The following is a 20,038-nucleotide window of genomic DNA, read 5'->3' on the forward strand; positions in this document are numbered from 1 at the left end:
ATCTGTCATCCACTCGGCAACTGAAAGTGAGTTTCACCAGGAACCTAAGTCACCCTGAACCAGAAGGAGAAAAGCAGCCCAGTAGGAGGCCAGTCATATCTTGTGGGGATTCAGATACTTGGACTGAAAAGCTTCCTGAAGGGGGGAGGAGGAGTCTTACTTGTCAACGAATTTGCCGAACCCGTATTCCAGCATATTCGAGAGGCAAGTTGTTTCTGTGGGCTTTATTTCATAGCCGACAATCTCACTTATCTGCAGAAAAGAGAGGAAAACAAATGTGTGTTGTCCAAGGTAGCAGCATTGGCCAGTAGATTTTCCATGATGAGAGATGTGTTCTACTCCCCACGGTGCCTTATAGTAGATGCCAGTCACATTTGGCCATTGAGCCGTGGAAATATGGCCAGTGTGACTGTGGAACTGATTTTTAACTTTTATTTAGTTTTACCTACCTTAAATTTAAATAGCTGTACAGAGCTAGTAGCTATTGAACTGGATGGTGTAGGTCTAAAAAAAGTGGGAGGCAGCCTAGGGCCCACACTGAATTCTATCTGGCTTACTGGGGATCACTGCCTATCAACACTTGCCTAGTGCCAACTTGTGAGTACCCAGGGGGGTGAAACTGGATCCTGGTTTGTTTTTGTGCTCCCAGAGCCTAGTGCAAAGCCTGGTCTATGACAAAAGCTGCAGTAAGTGTTTGCTGAGTAAAAGGAGGAAGTTATGAGCACATGGGACAAGCAGACCCCCCAATTCTACAATCTGAGGATGCTGGGAAGGAAGAAGAAACCCCCTCTGCCCAAATAGCTTCCTTTCTACCTCAGCGTGCTAACTTGCTGGAATGGTTAGCACTCATTGTGCCCATTCCTATGGTGTAAATACTGCCCCATGCATGTATTTTAACTGAAAATATCCCGGAAGGGGGTCTCACATGAAGTCTCTTAACGGCTTTGAACACTTTTCTCAAGGACTGAGAGATCTGGGAGGATGAGGGTTCCATGTGCTCAAGAGGAGTAGGAGGACCTGAAAGATAATGAGGCTCTAGGAGAAACCTCACCTGCTGCCCACCTGTCTCTGTCTAGTCCCAGGAGGATTATAGGATGTCAGAGGGGGAAGGAATATGAGAGCTGGGGCCTGTTCTGTCTTATTTAGCCATGTGTCCCTGAGGCCTGGCATTTAATAAGAATCAGAAAGTGTTTATGGAGTGAAAGCATGCGTGAACCAGCTAATTCAAATGGCTTATCAATCGGGTCCTGAGGACACCTGGAGGACCACCAAGATAATAGAAATCATAGAAGTAATTAACATTTATTGAGGGCTTACTAGGAAGTAGGCAGTGTTTTAAGACCTTTATGCACTTATTTCATTCCCCCAATATGATGAGGAAGATACAAATGTATTATTATTCCTGTTTACATATAAGGAAACGGGAGACAAAGTAAGTATCTTGTCCAGCTAATAAATGACAAAATTGCAACTTGGACCCAGTTCTGCCTAAAAAGCTCTTCTCCATCACATCTAGTGAGTCTCTCAGGTCGTCTATGTACAGTTGTGAAAGTTATACACTGCATAACTCTAAAAAGTACAATTCACAGTGTAGTTCACAAAAACCGCATTTCCCCGAGTTGCGGAGTACACAACCTGCACAACTGTTCCTGGTGACCCTGGACTTTGATTTATTCTCTAATACTTGAAAGTGCTCTCTCTAGGATTAAATGACATAACTATGTGAAGCACTTGGCATAATACTTGGCCCATAGGAAAGACTCAGAGATGAGTAGTTTTTTAAAAATTCCTTGTTAATTACAGAGGCTAACAAAGTATCTGTTTTTCTAATTCTAAAAGCCTACAGCTGCCCTGTCCAATATGGAGCCATCAGCTTCTTGTGGCTATTGAGAACTTGAAATGTGATTAGCCCAAACTGAGATGTGCTCTAAGTGTAAAAGCATACCACATTTCAAGGATTTAGTATGAAATATGTGGGAGAACACATTAACATTTTTACACTGATTACCTATTGAATAATAATATTTTGAATATGCTTGGTTAAATAAAATATATTCATAAAATTTATTTCACCTGTTTGTGCCTTTTTTTTTTAATGTGGCTACAAGAAACTCTAAAATTAGACATATGGCTCATATCATTTCCATTGGGCAACACTGTCCTAGAGAGCCAGCTTTGGTACACATCAGTGTGGTTTCCTCTTAAGGTCAAATGTCACCCTGTTCATCTTGTTTTAAACCACAGTAACAACCGCTTTGCTGATATTTGTGCCCTAACCCAAGGGACTAGCCCTTCCTTCTTAAATTCTGGGAAATGATCAGAAACCACAGCACAGCCACCCCCACACCCCATGTCCCCCGGAAGATCCATCCTGTAGCCTTAAGAACTAGAGGTGGTTTAACCTTCAGAGTCCCCTGCCACAGCCAGAATCAGTGCATATAGATCTCCTGAGTTAGGCATCGGGGCAGAGAATGGCTTCCCCAGGCTGGTGGCTAAAAATGGGGTGGCGTGTGGTTTGACCTACAGTGCAGGCAGGAAGGGCTCTCTGTGTATTTGGTGATTTCTCTCCTTTCTGAGCTCACTTTTAATTGTTCAGGCCCTTGGGTTTCCACTTTAGGGGCTCATTACTCCGGGGCCCCCACCCTGGGTCTAATACTCTGCTCTTATCTACAGTTTACTAATCCCTTTAACCTGATATCTCTTGCCCCATTTCCCCCAGTCAAACAGACCTAGATTGCAATTCCCTCTCTCACCACTTACTAGCCTTGTGACAATTTACTCTCTCTAAGCCTCAGTTTTAAAATCTGTGAAATGAGACAATGATAGTCCCTGCTTCAAAGGGCTTTTGGGAGGATAAAATGAGGGAATCCACACAAAGTATATAACACAGAACCTAGTTCATTGTTGGTGTTCAAGATGTTTGAGCTATTACTGTTATGCTTTTTAATTCTCTAGTTTTTCCAATCTGTCCATCTAAGTGATCTGTAAATGAGAATTATGAATGTCTAGGAATGGTTGGGATTTTTAAAGTGCCCATATGTGAGAAGAGCATCATTACAGGGAAAGCACCAAGCCGAGGAATTTCCTGGGATGGTTGTTTAAATGCACCACCGACGAGGGCACTTTCTGTAGTGTCATCTCATGGAGAGAACCCAGCATTACCAAAGGCAACTTGTCTATCCAATCTCCCCAGCCCTCCAAATGGGTCAATGTTCTAGTCGGGCTAGGTCCATGGGGAGAGGCACACTAGGTGCACCTTTAAGTGGGAGCACTTCTGCTGGGGCAAGGCAAGACCAGAAGTCTGCTCAGATGAACCCTCCCTTGTCCTCCTTGACACCCTTTGCTTAGGTGTTGCATTTCAAGACTTCCTGGGAAATTAAAAGCAGTTCCCTTTAACAGAAAACTTCAGAATCTCTCACGTATCAAGATCTCTGTATTCCCAGAGAGATCAAAACACTCCTAGCTCAGACTTCATTCTCTGAAAGGGAATGGGTGTGCTGTCAGATTGGGTCCTTCCAGATAATCGACCTCAGACATGTGCGTGGCTCCCAGAGAGGAATTCCAGGCCAAATCAGAGAGAAAACTGCCTACGGAGAGCCAGTCTCATCTCCACCTCCACACAGAGCAACTTCTCAGTAGAGGACGTTTCAAGGCCATTGCTAGCCCTCGAACGTGGTGATTATTTTAGAAACACAGCGAGTTTTCTTTTTTCTGCTTAGTGTTCACACCGCACTTATCACCCTCACACTTGGTTGCTTATAAAAGTCCCAACTATTTTTAGGGAGAATATTTATTATTCTCATTTATAGATTCAAAGGGCTGAAAGAAGAGTGAAATGTTATTTCTGAACATAGCCTGTTGGACAGTGAGGCTCTACAGTAGAGTCAGCTCAAGCAGAAACCATCTGGCGCTGTCAGGAGGCCCCCAGAAAAGGTGTGGCTCTCCCTTTTGTGGGTCCTAGGTCAAAGGACAAATCAAGGTCCCTCCCACTGGAATTCAGTGCCCTTATCGCCCTTTAGGACCCTGAGCAGCCGTTTGTTGAGGAAGGCAGATAAGGAAAGACTTTGTGGTCACTGGCTGGACCATACTTAACCATCAGCAACAGGGTCTCCAAAGAAAAGGGTCAACCTATTCACGTGAAAAGGCAGGCATTTCTGCCTGTTCCCTTCCTCTTTCCATTACTTCCCCTTTAGCCTCAAGTAGAATCTCCCCTTCAGAAAGGAGAAGCTTGACCCAGTATTGGTTCCTGTCTTTCAAAGTGCTACCAGGACTAGGTATAGGTTGGGTATGGATTGGGCTGGGTAGGGGGTGACAGGGACCTGTTGCCAGTGCCGCTCCTTCATTCCTGGATTGCAGGAGATGCTGAGGATAGGGATGTGCTGTTTGAATTTATCAATCTTGACTTTCACATTCTCTGCTAACCGTCTGGGTGCGGGTACATCAGCTAGGGTCTTGGTCAGTTTATATATCGTTCTCCACATGTTCCCTATTTCCTCGGAGATCTCCTCAGCATTCAGCAAGAAAAGGGGTCCTGAAATAGAAAACATGGGATGAGGGAAGGGTCAGGCCCACCAAGTGGAGGTTAGTCCTGTGTACTTTTAAGTCCCCGAAGTTAGAATGGTGCCTATGGTATGGATATTGGAACAGGCACAGGCTTTGGAGTTGGGTCTGGATCTGAAACCTTTCCTTAGCTGATAAAACCCTAGGGGTGTTTTCCTGGAACTTTTCTAAGCCTCAACAGTGTCACCTATGACACAGGGGTGATAACGGACAGCCTGGCAGGTGATCGTGAACATTAAGTAAGCTAAGTGGCAAACACAATGCCTGGCATGTAATGCAAGTGCAGTTAGGGAATCAACTGTTAGCGGTGGTTACAGATGCTGTTATAGAAGCAGTAAAGATGCCCCACAAATCCTGTGAAATACTGACGAGCGGGGGGTGGGGGAGTTCTTTGTACAGCTCTGGCAATTTTTCTGTAAGCTTGAAATTATCTTAAGATCATTTTTTTTTAAGATTTTTTTTTTATTTGACAGACAGATCACAAGTAGGCAGAGAGGCAGGCAGAGAGAGACAGGAGGAGGAGGCAGGCTCCCCGCTGAGCGGAGAGCCCGATGCGGGACTCGATCCCAGGACCCTGAGATCATGACCTGAGCCGAAGGCAGAGGCTTTAACCACTGAGCCACCCAGGCGCCCCTCTTAAGATAATTTTTAAAAAACAATGACCCCTCATTTAAAAAAAGTACTCTAAAATATTAATTTCCTTCTCCTCCTTTTCTTCATAGGGATCTTCTAGCATGTGGGTTTCCATAGTCAGTCAAAATCCTTCCATGCTGCAGCTTTCTTCCCCTTGGGCATTTCAAATCGGCATTAACTCTTGCATCATGATGTTGCAAATTGATTCAGAAACACTTTTCTTTCATGGCTACTGAGACTAAATAAAGCCTTGTTGATTTCCCATGCTTCATCAGCCTGACGTTTTTGAGGTGAGTGATCAAAATTTAAAACTTTTTGAAAAGAAAAAAAGAAATGTATGTAGTGTCTGGGCAATATATAAAAATAATAATACACCATGTCCAATTTGGGTTTTTCATGGGAATGCAAGGCTGGCTTCATATTTGAAAAAAATCAAACAATGGAATAAACTATATTAACAGCCTAAAAAAAGAAAATCACATGACAATATCAAATGATGCGGAAAAAGCATTTGACACAATTCAGTATCCATTCCTGATAAAAACCTCTAAACCGACTAAGGATAGAAAGGAGATTACTCAGCTTGATAAAGGGCATCTATGAAAAGCCTATACTAACTGCCTTTATACCTTTGTATACTGGAAATACGCACAGCTCTTTACACATCAATCATACCACAAACCAAACCCAAATAAAACAAATCCCTAACAGTTAATGGTGAAAGATGGAATACTTTTTCCCTAAGATCAGAAACAGGGCAAAGATTTTCACTCTCATAAGTCCTAATCAACATCATACTTAAAGTCCTAGACAGTGCAATGAGGCATGAGAAAGAAATTGGAGGCATACAGATTGGAAAAGAAGAAATAAAATGTCTTAGTTTTCCGGATGTCCTGACTGTTTATATGGATGATCCAAGAAAAATCTAAAGAAGAGCAATAATGTGGCACCTGAGCCTCGGACTCTTGATTTCTGCTCAGGCCATGACCTGGAGGTCATGGGATTGAGCCCCGTGTTGGGCTCTGCTCTCAGCAGGGAGTCTGTTTGAGGATTCTCTCTCCCTCTCTCTCTCTGCTCATCCCTGCACTCACATGTGCATGCTCTCTATCTCAAATAAATATTTTTAAAAAGCAAAGGACAGCAATAACAAAATCTTTGCAAGGGAACAAACACATTGTAACAGAAATGAGAAGACATCTGAAGGCTCCATTAGTAGACTGGACACAGCTGAGGAAAGAATCTTTGAGCTTGAGGATATATTATCAGAAACTTCCAAAATTAAAGCAAAAATAAGATGGGGAAAAAATGGAACAGAATGACTAAGAAATATGGGATAACTACAAAATGTGCAACACACAAGTAATGGAAATACCAGAAGGAGAATAAAGAGAAAGAACAAAGAAAATATCTGAAGCAATGACTGAGAATTTCCTGCAAATTAATGTCAGATACCAAACCACAGATCCAGGATAAATACCAAAAACCATATCTAAACATACTATATTCAAACTGTAGGAAATCAAAGTTAAAGAGGAAAACTTGAAAAAAGCCAGAGGGAGGGGGGAAAAAGCACCATAACTTTGGAGGAGCAAAGATAAGCCATTACATTCCCCTTCTCCTCAGAAACCACACAAACAAGAAGAGAGTAGGGGCACCTGGATGGTCTGCCTTCAGCTCAGGTCATGATCCCAGGGTCCTGGGATCCAGCCCCATGTTGGGCTCCCTGCTCAGTGGGAAGCCTGTTTCTCCCTCTCCCACTCCCCCTGCTCGTGTTCCCTCTCCCACTCTCTCTCTCTGTCAAATAAATAAGTAAAATCTTAAAAAAAAAAAAAAGAGAGTGGAATGAAATTAAAGTATTGGGAGAAAAAACCCACCAACCTTAAAATTCTCTATCCTGGGAAATTATCCTTCTAAAGTGAAGGAGCAAGAAATACTTTCTCAGACAAACAAACTGAGGGAATTTGTTGCCAGGGGACCTACCTTGCAAGAAATGTTAAAAGAAGTTCTTGAAAGAAGGAGAAGGATTTGTCAGAAACTCAGACTTAGGTAAGGAAAGGAACAGCATTAGAGATACTTTAATTTTTCTTATTCTTAGCTGATCTAACAGTAACAGTTTGTTCAAAATAATAATAGCAACAATATATTTGATGATTACAGTTTATATACAGATGAAATAAATACCAGAAATGACACAACAGATGGAAGGGAGGAATTAGGGATGCTTTACTATTACAAGACATTTTTTTTTTTTTAAAGATTTTATTTATTTATTTGACAGAGAGAAATCACAAGTAAGCAGAGAGGCAGGCAGAGAGAGAGGAGGAAGCAGGCTCCCTGCCGAGCAGAAAGCCCGATGTGGGGCTCGAACCCAGGACCTGGGATCATGACCTGAGCCGAAGGCAGCGGCTTAACCCACTGAGCCACCCAGGCGCCCCTACAAGACATTTTTGAAATAAAGTTATATATAAACCTTAAATAGAGTCCAGCAATCTACTCCTGGGCATTTACCCCAGAGGAATGAAAACTTAATGTCAACATGAAAACTCATGTATGAATGTTTACAGCAGCTGTATTCATGACAGCCTAAAACTGGAGACAACCCAAATATCTACCAATGGGGCAATGGGTAAAAAAACTGGTATATCCATACAATGGAATACTATCCAGCATAAAAGGGAAGGACTGATCCTTATAACCAATAACTGGGATGGATTTCTAAGTAGTATGCTGTGTGAAGCAAGCACTGTCAAAAAGTTATACACTATATCATTCCATTTGTATAACAATCTCAAAAAGAGGAAACCATTGTAACAATGAAGAGCCCAACAATGCCAGGCATTCTGGCTGGGGGTAGAGTGTGACTACGAAGTGGGCAGTACAAGGAATTTTACTGAAGTGATGAAACTTCTGCCTTCTGATTGTGGTGAATCTATATATGTGTTAACATTTAGAGAACTGTATGCCAAAAATGTCCTTTCTGCTGTGTATGAATTTAAAATTAAAAAATTAAATGCAAAACAATTTTTAATACAATATCGCTTTCTAATAAAAAGACCTGGTAAAGTACAAAACATTTCCCTAACACCATAAAAATTTTGTATCTCAAACCAAAAAAAGCAGCATGTTTAAAGGTGACACTCTGCAAGAGCTCCCATTAAAATAAAGAATAAGACGAGGGTGTCCATTAGTACCACTGTTTATTTTGGAAGTGCTAGTCGCCCCTGGCTGGCTCAGTCAGTAGAGCATGTGGAAGTGCTAGTCAACACAGAAGAGTGAATTAAAAAAGGGGTATACGAACAAATAAATAAGGTAAAATAATATAATTGCACAGATATGGCTGATTACTTGGGAAAATTAAGAGTGCTAGTGAAGGGGCGCCTGGGTGGCTCAGTGGGTTAAGCCACTGCCTTCGGCTCAGGTCATGATCTCAGGGTCCTGGGATCGAGTCCCGCGTTGGGCTCTCTGCTCAGCGGGGAGACTGCTTCCCTTCCTCTCTCTCTGCCTGCCTCTCTGCCTGTCAAATAAATAAATAAAATCTTAAAAAAAAAAAGATTTAAAAAAAAAGAGTGCTAGTGAAGAGGGCATGTATTGCATGGAGTGCTGGGTGTGGTGCATAAGCAATGAATCTTGGAACACTGAAAAAATAAAATAAATTAAAAAAAAGAAATAATACAAAAAAGGCATTAGTGAAAATGAAAATTTTTTAAAAGAAAAAGAAATTTTAAATATCAAATCAGCAAAAAATAAATAAAATAAATTGGCAAAAACCGTTTTCAAAGCTATTACTCCCAGGTTTGTTAAGGGTGTCAAGAATGGGTACTCTTAGGTACTGCTAGAAGGGCAATAAATTAAAACATAACTTTTCTAGAAGATAGTTAATAACAACAAAAAGTTTTTAAAATCCTGATTATTTTCATCCCATGATCTTTGATCTAGCCATTTCACTTTTCAGGAATTTACCCTAAGAAAACAATCATAATTGTACTCATTACACTGGTCACAAAGATGTTCACCACAGTTGTGCTTATTATAACACTGAAGTGGTGGAAAAAAACTTCAGGCTCAGCTTTACAGGTCTCAAGAGTTGGTCCTCTGCTCATATACACTCTCCCCAGGAGACATCATTCATGGCTTTTAACTGTAATCTACACTCAATTATTCCCCAATATAAGTTTCCCCCCAAACATATAACTTAACTTCAGGCCGATATCCTCATATTCCCATTGGGTGTTTGCAGACACCTTGAAGTTGGTATATTCAAGCTGATGGGTCTTTTTTCCTAACAAATTTGTCACTTCTCTTATTCAGTGATGGCAATATCCACCAAATTACCTGGGCCAATAATCTGAAAGTCATCCTAGGTTCTTCCTTTTCCCTCCCTGACACCTGCCCCGTATCAGATCAGTCATTAAGTCCTGTTGACTCTACCCCTCCCCCTCCCCCTGCTCCGCCGCCTCCAACCTCCCCTTCTTTCTAGCCTCTGGGATCTAGAGAAAAAAGGAGTAGTTTACAGATGGATGTCTCTGGCACTCTGGTCCTTCTTGCAACAGCACGGTGATGGAAATGCTATCTTATTATTCCCCCCTCTCTACAATCCATGGTCCTGGGCGGCTTCCTCTTCTGTTATACCCTGGCAACAGGTCTGGCTCTTCAATCCCCACTTTCCATCATTATCACATCAGAAAAATTTGACTGTGTGGCTGCATTAAACCAGACTATAAGAATATGATAAAAAAAAAATCTAGCTTAAATCTGAAGTCTAAACCCTATTCTAGAACTGGCTGGGTTGGACCCATTGCCTCAGCAGCCACCATATCCCAGTAGACTGAGCCCGAGTGTACCATACCGTTCATCCACTCCTCTGACTTGATGCTAAACTCGTATGTCGTCAGCCACAGCTGCTCATAAGGCACTTTGTTGCTGATCAAGGCTTGCAGGAGAGGGAAGGTACTCTTCTCCTTTTCTAACAGTTCTTCCTCCTTATTGATCAACTGCAGGGCAAAAGGGTTGCTCTTTATTGGGTGAGTGGTTTTCTGAGCCCTAGAAGCCCCCATGGCAAAATCCTCAGTGCTTTGAAAACCAAGTTGAGGAAGATGGTCATTCATTTGGAGAGCGAGAGAGGAAAACAAGACATGGACTCAAGTCAGAAAGTCCCTCTGCTACCTCTGAGGGCTGTGATTGCTAAGATCTAGCAGGATGAAGCTCTAGGATAATTTTCTACTTGCTCCATCATCTTTAATCCTCCTCTACCATATCCATATCCCCATTTTTGCAATGTTCATATATGTACTTTAGCTGTTTAAATGACGCTGCCCCTTCTTATGTTGACTTGCCTCAAAGATAAGAACTTTAATGGTTAAAGAACTTACTAGTTGACCTTCAGGGCAATTTACTCAGCTTCTCCAAGCCTTAGTTCTCCTATTTTAAACAGGGATAAATGGGGACAATAACAGTACCTACCCCAAAGGTTTGTTAGGGGTATTTAGGGATATATCACACAAGAGGCCCTTTGTACATTGCTGAGCACATAATAAATACTCAGTGTATGTGAGCAATTATTCTATTGTCATTTCTTCTTTGCGTACCCAAATGACTAACAAAAAAGTTGGTATAATGTAGGGTTGTAGGAAAACATAGTTGAAAGCACCAATGAAAGAACTGGTCAATTCACCCATCGACACTATCCACCTGACAGGTGATGTTAGGAAAACACAAAATCAAGAAGCAGAACCAACAGGGCAGGACAGTCATAAGTCTCCAACCCCAGACCCCAAGACCCCAAACCTCAAATTCCATCAGGGCTTGATCTAGGTTCTTTGAAAGCTCGCTAAGCTTTTCAACATTGTTCTTCATTTCTTCTGTGCTCATCACTTCACGCTTCCTAAACCCATCCAGTTCCTTGTTGTAGCTTTCAAGTTTCACCTCAAATTCTGAGCACCTAAAAGCAAAGGACAGATCAATCATATTTGGACTTTCCACTTTTGATATTCAAAATATCAGCAATTGCTCACCCATATTCAAGCCTGGGGAGAATCTGATCTTCTGATCTTCTATATATCATATAGACTAATATATATATATTACTTAAAATCCTACTTCCCAGAGATGTCTGCTGTGACCCTATTGATGATTAAACATTTCCTCATATTTACCTGTACGGGTAAATATATATATGTGTGTATATATGAAATCTATATAATACTTACCCTATACAAAATGTATATATACACATGCTATTCAGTCATTCATTAGGTATTTATTATTAAGGGCTTGATACATTCCAAGGACTGGTCTAGGCATCAGGGATACATTTGTGATATGTGTTATTAAGCTCTCTATCCTCATGGAGCTTGTATTTTAGTGTGGGGAGACCTAGATAAGAAACACATGGATTAATGGATGGGTAGGTGTGTGGATGGATGGATGGATAAATTTATACATAGATAAAGATAAAATGGGATATTCCTCATAAGCATAAAGGGTCTGAAGAAAATAGGGCAAAAGGCCTAGTGGAAGGAAACAGAGGGCTACTTTGGCTAGAATGATCAGGGAAGAAATTTTAGCAACAAAGCAAGTCGCACAATTACTTCTCCCTTTTTCTAACAGAGTAGAATATATTACATAGTGTTAAGTTGTAATTGCTTAGCACATAGTAGTTTCTAAAGTACTTTCATATCCATAATGTATACATATATATATATATATATATATATATATATATATTTCATACAACAGTACAGTCATCAGTAAATAGTGGGCACTCAGGTTGAGTAAATGAGTTGTATTTGTGGGACTACCTGGATTCTAAGGGAGGATAATTTAGGGATTTAAAAATGGTAGGCCAGAATTCTGGCATGAAATGGAATTCACTCCAATGTTCAAAGAGAGTGTTTTTTTTTTTTTTTTAAAGATTTTTTTTTTTTTTCCCAAAAGAGAGAGAGAGAGAGAGAGAATGAGAGCAAGCACAGGCAGGCAGAGTGGTAGCAGAGGCAGAAGCAGGCTCCCCACCAAGCAAGGAGCCCGATGTGGGACTCGATCCCAGGACGCTGGGATCATGACCTGAGCCGAAGGCAGCTGCTCAACCAACTGAGCCACCCAGGTGTCCCCAAAGAGAGAGTTTTTAATGAAGGGACTACCTACACAGGTAAGATATGGGTAGCCTCAGAAGAAAGCTATCATGACCCATAGGGCCAAGAGAACAGTGGGAACTGAAACCACGGAGAAGCAAGAATTGTCATCCAGGAGGGATGAAGCTCCTACCTGAGCACCAGGGCCAAACAGGAAAGGAGAGGGGAAAAGGTGATCACTGTCCAAACTCCTGAGGGCTCTCCACTGGGGGAACCCTGCCTGAATCCAAGAGTCAAGGGAGCCAGTGGCTTGGGGTGTTGGTCAACCAGGCACTATGTAGATAGGGGAGGAAGAGGTGCAAGAAGGAATTGGGTGGGGTGTGGTGGGGGACAGCAAGTTGAGAATAGTGTTGAAGCCAAAAATTAATGTGGGCTTATAAAATAGGTCAAGTTTCTTAGAGAGGGAATGGGGTTGGTTTCACAGAAGATGAATGAATAAATGAATACTTCTCAGCCCCCCTCACATGGCCTTTCTCAGGATTAATGCAAAAATGATGGATGTGAGGTTTAAATGTTCACCAAAGAGAAGGCTGAGCCCAGGGCTTTGGGTTATTCTTGGAGCTCCTCCAGTGCTGAATGAATCTGCTGTGGAGAGCCTAGGAACAAGCCGGGCCATCAGTGAGAGTCACCCCTCCAAGAGGGGATGGCCAGTACCCTTCTCCTCTCATCATAAGTGCCAGTACTCATTTCTCCCAGGGCCTCTCCTCACTCCTCTGAACTTTAACAGCACTTACTGCCTCTAAGCAGTCTTGCAGCACTGTTCCAAAAGTATGCTTGCAAGGTCGTGGTTTAGAAGTGAAGCATTTTTTTTCTCCCCAAAGAAGTTATTACCCAAAGGATGAAGGAAGTAGACAGATTTTGAATGCCTACCAGGTGCTGGGTACCACTCAGGCACAATCTCAGGTCATCTCATTTCAACCTTCTGCACAATAATAACCTCTTATGGGAAATTGGAAGGGGAGGTGAACCATGAGAGACTATGGACTCTGAAAAACAATCTGAGGGTTTTGAAGGGGCGGGGGGTGGGAGGGTGGAGGAACCAGGTGGTGGGTATTGGAGAGGGCACGGATTGCCTGGAGCATTGGGTGTGGTGCAAAAACAATGAATAATGTTACGCTGAAAATAAATTTAAAAAATTAAGAAAAAAAAAGAAAAAAGAAAAAAAATAATAACCTCTTATATAATGAGATGATTTGAGATGGGCTCTGTTATCCCATTTTCTGGATGAGGATACGGAAGCTCAAAAAGATGAAGAAAAACTTGTTCCTGTTCATCTAACCTACAGATCGGTTCCATGGTGGGGGCTCTTCATAAGGGGACATGGGGTAAATGGGAATGCTGTACTTTCTTAATTTTCCTGTGAATTTAAAACTGTCCCAAGAAATGAAGTCTATTAATTAAAAAATATCAGTAGCATCCATTTGGCCTAAAGTTCTGGGTAGAGAGAGAGAAGAAGGCTGCTGGAAGAAAAAAAATTGTGTGCACGCAATTGTACACACACATTTTTGTTGTTGTTACTGTTTTTTCTGGATGGCAGACCTAGGCCATATTCTGAAGGCGGTGAATAAAGAGTTTTCTCCTTCAGCCCAAACTCCAATTCTGGGTAGAAATCCTGCTTTTATCCCTCCTGGCTTTTATCTACTCTTTTCCTTTCTTGTATTTGCTGGGATTATAGGACCTTAAAGCTGGGTGGGTCAGGGGTGTGTGGGGGGGAGTGTTCTCATGTGTGAAGGGGATAGTAATGGGAATGACTCCACAGTCATAAACCAAGTGTCACAAGCTGGGACGGCCAGGTGTGCACGTGTGTCTTCCCCACCCACCTGGTACTTGGCCCTCTTCACTTGAACATTGTTTGATTTTTCAGTAGGTCTGTATTTTCTCTGCCACTGGACTGAGATCTTTATTTAGCAGCCAAACACACTTACATGTCCAGAATACAGCACAGCACGTAGTAAAAATCCATAATAAATACTGGTTGTATTGACAAATAATGGATGAATAAATGATATGGCCACATGAGCACTGAACAAAACCAGCTGTCAAACAGGCCATTGCTCAGCCTCCTACCACGCCTGTATTATCCTCATCTTGCTGTCTCCCAGATCTGCGGTCTGCAGTGTAAGGCTGATGATTTTGCTATTATTATTGAGAAGCCATTATTCTGTGCCACTATTTTTGTCTTTTTCTCCCTGCACCGCCAAATTCCGGTTGTCCAAGGCAGGGAGGGAAGGCACTGGCAGGGTCACTATAGTGAAGCAGGCTTAAAGAGAACTTCTCTCAGCGGGAAACAAAAGGAAATTCCCTCTCCACCAGTTGTCTTCAGCCTTCACCCACGCCTTGCCGTGGGGGCTCTGAGCAGAACCAGGAACCCGCAGCATGTTATCAAGCTGGGTATCATTTCTGAAACAACCTCACACTCTCTCTGTACCTTTTAATGAGGTCCATCTCGGCCTGATCCCTCTTGTTAAGGAGCAAGTTTCGGCTGTTTTCAAAGATATCTTCAATCTGGTCTGGCCAGAGGAACAGAGTGCTGTTCAATTTGATATCCTCTTCTGCAAAACACATAGAGTCTGCTCTAGGACATTGCTCACCATAGGTCAGCGTGCGGGGAATTAATTCGGCAGAACAAGAGGTTAACGGAAGTGGGTGAGGGGGTGGAAATGAAATACGAGGCCATTATGGATGAATGATAGCCAACATTTACTGAGCACTTTCCAAGTGCCAGGCTAGAAGGGCAAGAGCATCCTTGTTTTCACAGACGGGAAAACAAAATTGAGCCAGGTAGTCAAGCCAAGTAGTCACCGCTAGAGGGAAGCAGAGGCAATTTCAGACCCAGCCTAACCAACGCCGAATGTTCTAACCACTATACTCACTGCTTTCCCAGGCTGGGTCTGAGCAGGGTAGCCTTGGGCTCAAGTTCTGGTTCTTCTCTTTAAAAACTGTCACCTCTTCTGAGTCCCAGTCTCCCTTTTGGTTAAATGTCAGTAATAAAATCAGTGCCAGATGCCCCACGCATCCCAAGGCTCTGGTCAGCTGAAATGTCCTAGGTTCCCTTTGTGCCCTTGCAAACTCAGGAAGCAGAGGTCCGGTGTGGGTTCACAAGGTCAAGGGCACAGCTCATGAATGTGCAGTTTAGGGCACTGTTTTCCACTCCCAGTCCCTATCTCTTCCTCCCATCATCCTTGCCCCCAAATACCATGAACACCAGGTAATTCACAGATATTTTGAGATGGAAGGAGGATCTGAAAACTTGGCTTGTGGAGAGTGTCACAGTTTTTCCTTCAGAACGTGATCCTTACAAATCTCTACCAGTAAGGCTTGCAGGGGCTCTGGCCATTTCTTTTCTTTTAAGATATGCAGGAGCATGAAGGGAAGTGCCCTGGCCTCTCCTTAAAGGCAGGACTGTATTAAGATTATAGATGAATGAAATCTATCCATTTATAAAAGGACTCTGCATTTAGAAGTGAATTTTTCAGAAACACCAGCCACAAGATATCAAGACAGGCATCTAAGAACTCATCAAATCCCTAGATACTTCTTCTTGTGGTCTAACAATAAGATCCCCTTGGCTTGATTAGAATTCCTATGGATAAGAGCATGGAATTAGTGCCTCTAACATTCCGGGGACGCTTGAAAAGCAGCTCTCCCAATATTGACATTGAAGTGGTAGGACCGCTAACTCCCCTTCCTAACTCCTTATCTCAAAAAATATAGATATACTTATATATTCACATATAAATCTTTAGGGGTTGGACTTACGGGGCAAGTCTGCATAGTCCATCAGAAACTCCAACCGCTCAATTGCATCTCGAAGTTGCCTCCTGAGTTTGAACACGGTGACATCACTGGATTTCTTTAAGAATTCAATGAGGGATACCAGCTCCTCTGTGTTGGCAGGAATCTCACTGACTTTGTCTGCGATGGTGTTGTACTGATTACAAATGCTACAGAGAGAGAAACAGCTATTATCACCAATATCCTCTAAAATTACTTTCTTATAAGATCCATTATGCTAAACAGGCATGATTCTTATTTGGAGACTAGAAAAATGGTTTCCAACTTTTCTCTACCTGCAGATCTGTGATGGGTAATATTCACACGCACGCTACTCTTCAAGCAAAAAAAAAAAAAAAAAAAAACAACAACCAAAAAACAGTAATAAAAGAAATAATATCTCATGGGTTTACTATGTGCCATGCCCCATTCTAATCACTGGATATAGATTAGCTCATGTAATCTCCACATCAGTTCTAAGGTGTAGGGACTATTATAACCAATATTTTGGGATGGAAGAAAGTGAGGCTGAGTCACTTTATCCAAAGCAACATGGTGTGGAGGAGTCAGAGACAAGATGTGAACTTGGTTCAATCGATTCCAAAGCTTGTTCCCTTAACAAATGTACCATGGGTAGAACCCAGATTTAGACTACAACAATATGAACAGCACCACCACCACGAATAGCGGCTCCTTGACTTTTATGCTGAAGTAGAGCACTAAGTTAGTTGGTAATCACTACTCTTCAAAGTACGTCAGCAAACTTATCCTCGTGTGCTGGAGGTAGTTCCTGGATGGCAAAGAGAAACTGACATTCAGCCACCAGGACCACTAAATCGAACTGCCCCCTTCCCAAACAGAAGATTATGAGAAAAGGATGCTACTCTAAGTATAATTCAAACGTGCTCTAATTTATGCAAAAACCAATGAGGAGGGACGCCTGGGGGGCTCAGTTGGTTAAGTGTCTGCCTTCAGCTTGGGTCATGATCCCAGGGTCCCTGCCAAGCAGGGAATCTGCTTTCCCTCCCTTTCTGTAGCTCCCCCTGTTTATGCTCTCTCTCTCCCCCACACTCTCTCAAATAAATAAATAAAATCTTAAAAAATGATGATTTTCATCCATATTTTAATTATAATTAGGAACAAATGATCTGCAATACATCCATTCCTAACAGAGTGGCCCTCAAATGTTAGCGATAGCTACCACAGTTTTTGTCATTAGTAAATAATCATTACATGTTGACACCCACACATTATAGATAAAAAAATACATCAAAAACTAATGACATACTGTATGGTGACTAACATAACATAATTAAAAAAAACTATTTCTCTCAGTATTTTCAGTCCTCAATATTCCTTTTTTTTTTTTTTTTAAGATTTTATTTATTTATTTGACAGAGATCACAAGTAGGCAGAGAGGCGGGGTGGGTGGAAGCAGGCTCCCTGCTGAGCAGGGAGTCTGATGCAGGGCCTGATCTCATGACCCTGGGATCCTGACCTGAGCTGAAGGCAGAGGCTTCTCACTGAGTCACTCAGGTGCCCCTATTTTTTTTTTTTTTAATTTAATTGTAAGTGACACTCTATATTCCTTCTTAAAGTAAGGAGACGCCCCCATTGTGAAGCTAATTGTATGTATCGAACTGAAGAAAAAAATAATTAAACCATCTTTGCAGATGCTTCCAGGATTTTAGAAATGAATTTTTATACAATTTATAAACTTTCTGCAGAGAAACATTACCTACTGCTCTACTACATGGTATTCTCCACTTCAGACCTAGAAGACATGTCTTCTAGGCTCCTTTGTATTTTTAGCTGGATATCTTACTTGTCACCTTGGGCTGCCATAACAAAATATCACAGACTGGGTGGCCTAAACAACAGAAAATTATTTTCTCACAGTTCTGGAGGCAGGGAAGTCCAAGGTCAAGGTACTGACTGATTTGGTTCCCGGTGAGGGCTTTCTTCCCTCCTTGCAGACAGCTGCCTTCTCACTGTGACCTCATGTGGTGGAGGGGGAAACAGCTCTGGTGTCTCTTCCTCTTATTAGGGCACTAGCCCTATTAGATTAGGGACCCATTCTTGTGACTTCATTTAACCTCATCATCTCCTCATAGGCCTTGGCTTCAAATGTAGTCACGCACTGGGCACTAGTGTTTTGCTGTAAACTGAATGCATGTGCATCCCCAAATTTTTAATGTTAAAACCTAATCCTCAGTGTAATGTTGTAATGGTGTAATGGTCCCAGGTGGCCTCTGGGAGGTAAGTAGCTCATGAGAGCTTCCCCTCATAAAGGGGTTTAGAGCTTTTATAAGAGATACCCCCTCACTCACTTTTCCATGTGAGGACACAGTAAGAAGAGGACCATGTACATAGATCCAGGAAGCAGGCTTTCAATAGATACCAAATCTGTTGGAGACTTTATCTTGGACTTCATAGCCTCCAGAACTGAGAGACATGAATGAATGAATGAATGTTTTGTTGACAGAATGAATTTCTGTTGTTTATAAGCCATTCAGCCTATGGTAGTCTGTTGTAGTATTCCAAACAGACTAAGACAGAATTCAACACATGAATTTGGAGGAGGGGACAGTTCAGTCCATTGCAGGTATGGTCACGTGATTGAGTTGCAGTCAGTCTGAAATGGGAAGCAGGGATGAGTATCACTTTTAGGGACAGCACATAAAACTGTCCTTGCATATCCCTTCACGCTCTTTCCTCCTTCCAACTGTCTAGTGTGTCAGCACTTAGAATGACCCTGAAAGCTACATGTTAAAGATGTAAAGTCACCATCTGCTTGAATTTCTGGGTGTACCATAGTAGGTCACCCCCACCAATCTGGAGCTACCCTGAGAAGAAAAAACTTCTATAGTGTTCAGTCATGACATCTTCATTCTATTTGTTACACCATCTAGCCTAGCCTAATACAGGTAGGTCCTCTCAGTCTGACAGACTCTTACCTGATGAGAATCCATCCTTCCTCCCTTTTGTATGAGAATTCAGAGGATAAATATTATGTGGCTACTAGTTATCAGCTTCTTGCAAAGGCCCAGAAGAGTGGTAGAAGACCACTACCTATTAAACTCTCCAAAAAGTCCTTGGTATGGGTCATTGATATCAGGCATCTGACCAACACAACACTTTACCAATATCCAGGGATAAGGTGAGGACAGAAAACATTGCTTTCTACATAGACAGATGATGTTATTTAAAATCTAAAAGGCCAGAGGTCCCACAAGCACAGGGCTATTCTCTGGTGTAGAAGATAACATAAGGGAGACCAATTAACCCTGCATCAGTCTGTGGTCTCTCTCTATCTGTTGTCATTATTTGGGTAAGAGCTCTTACACTGAAGGAAACAAGCAGCTGGACCACAGGGATAACTTTATTTATCTCTATGCAGGTCCTTGAATTTTTCATCAGTATTTCAGGTCTCAGCTTTAGCAGAGACCTAGCAGCAGAGACCTTTAGCAGCAACGTACCTGCAGTGGGTATGAATGGCATGCCCACTTTCCTAACAGTGCACTCCAAAGTGCCCTCCCTGCCTTTATGTGCAGAGCACCCCCATTCTAGGGTGCACCTAGTCACTGGCAACAGAAAGGCACCCCACTCCCGGCAATGGCAGGACAATGAAGTGGCAAGGACAGGGTTTGGGATGAGAAGACTTAAATTCAAACCCACTTACTTGGGCAAGTAAGGTTTTCTTCCTGGGCCTCATTTTCTCCTCCATTCAGTAAGGGATCTTACTTGTATCTGTCTTACTTACTCTTGGGGTTGTTGAGAGAGTTCAGTGAGTCAGAGTCATTATTTATTTTTAAGGAAGAAAGAAAGAATCTTAGCCACCACCTTGGGGTTTCTGCATCCTTAGAAATCCTTGGGTTCACAAGGAGACTTTTATTTTTACTTACATCTAAAAGGCCTAATTACATACTTATTTTGATGAGGAT

The 20,038-nt window shown here is 42.1% G+C and overlaps 1 protein-coding gene across 1 annotated transcript in view; it reads right to left on the bottom strand.

The window, feature by feature from the left end:
- The window catches only part of LOC111145753 (dynein axonemal heavy chain 3), a 164,081-nt gene that overhangs the window by 115,632 nt on the left and 28,411 nt on the right, over window positions 1–20,038 (bottom strand). The window contains exons 14-19 of the mRNA XM_022500938.1: window positions 16,080–16,264; window positions 14,749–14,872; window positions 10,978–11,131; window positions 10,040–10,184; window positions 4,320–4,531; window positions 161–252 (exon numbers count right to left, since the gene is read on the bottom strand). Of these exons, the coding sequence (XP_022356646.1) occupies window positions 161–252; window positions 4,320–4,531; window positions 10,040–10,184; window positions 10,978–11,131; window positions 14,749–14,872; window positions 16,080–16,264 (912 nt within the window). The remainder of the gene's footprint in view (window positions 1–160; window positions 253–4,319; window positions 4,532–10,039; window positions 10,185–10,977; window positions 11,132–14,748; window positions 14,873–16,079; window positions 16,265–20,038) is intronic.

This window comes from Enhydra lutris, unplaced genomic scaffold, assembly GCF_002288905.1.
Source record: "Enhydra lutris kenyoni isolate GAN:26980312 unplaced genomic scaffold, ASM228890v2 scaffoldscaffold13, whole genome shotgun sequence".
Lineage (NCBI taxonomy): Eukaryota > Metazoa > Chordata > Mammalia > Carnivora > Mustelidae > Enhydra > Enhydra lutris.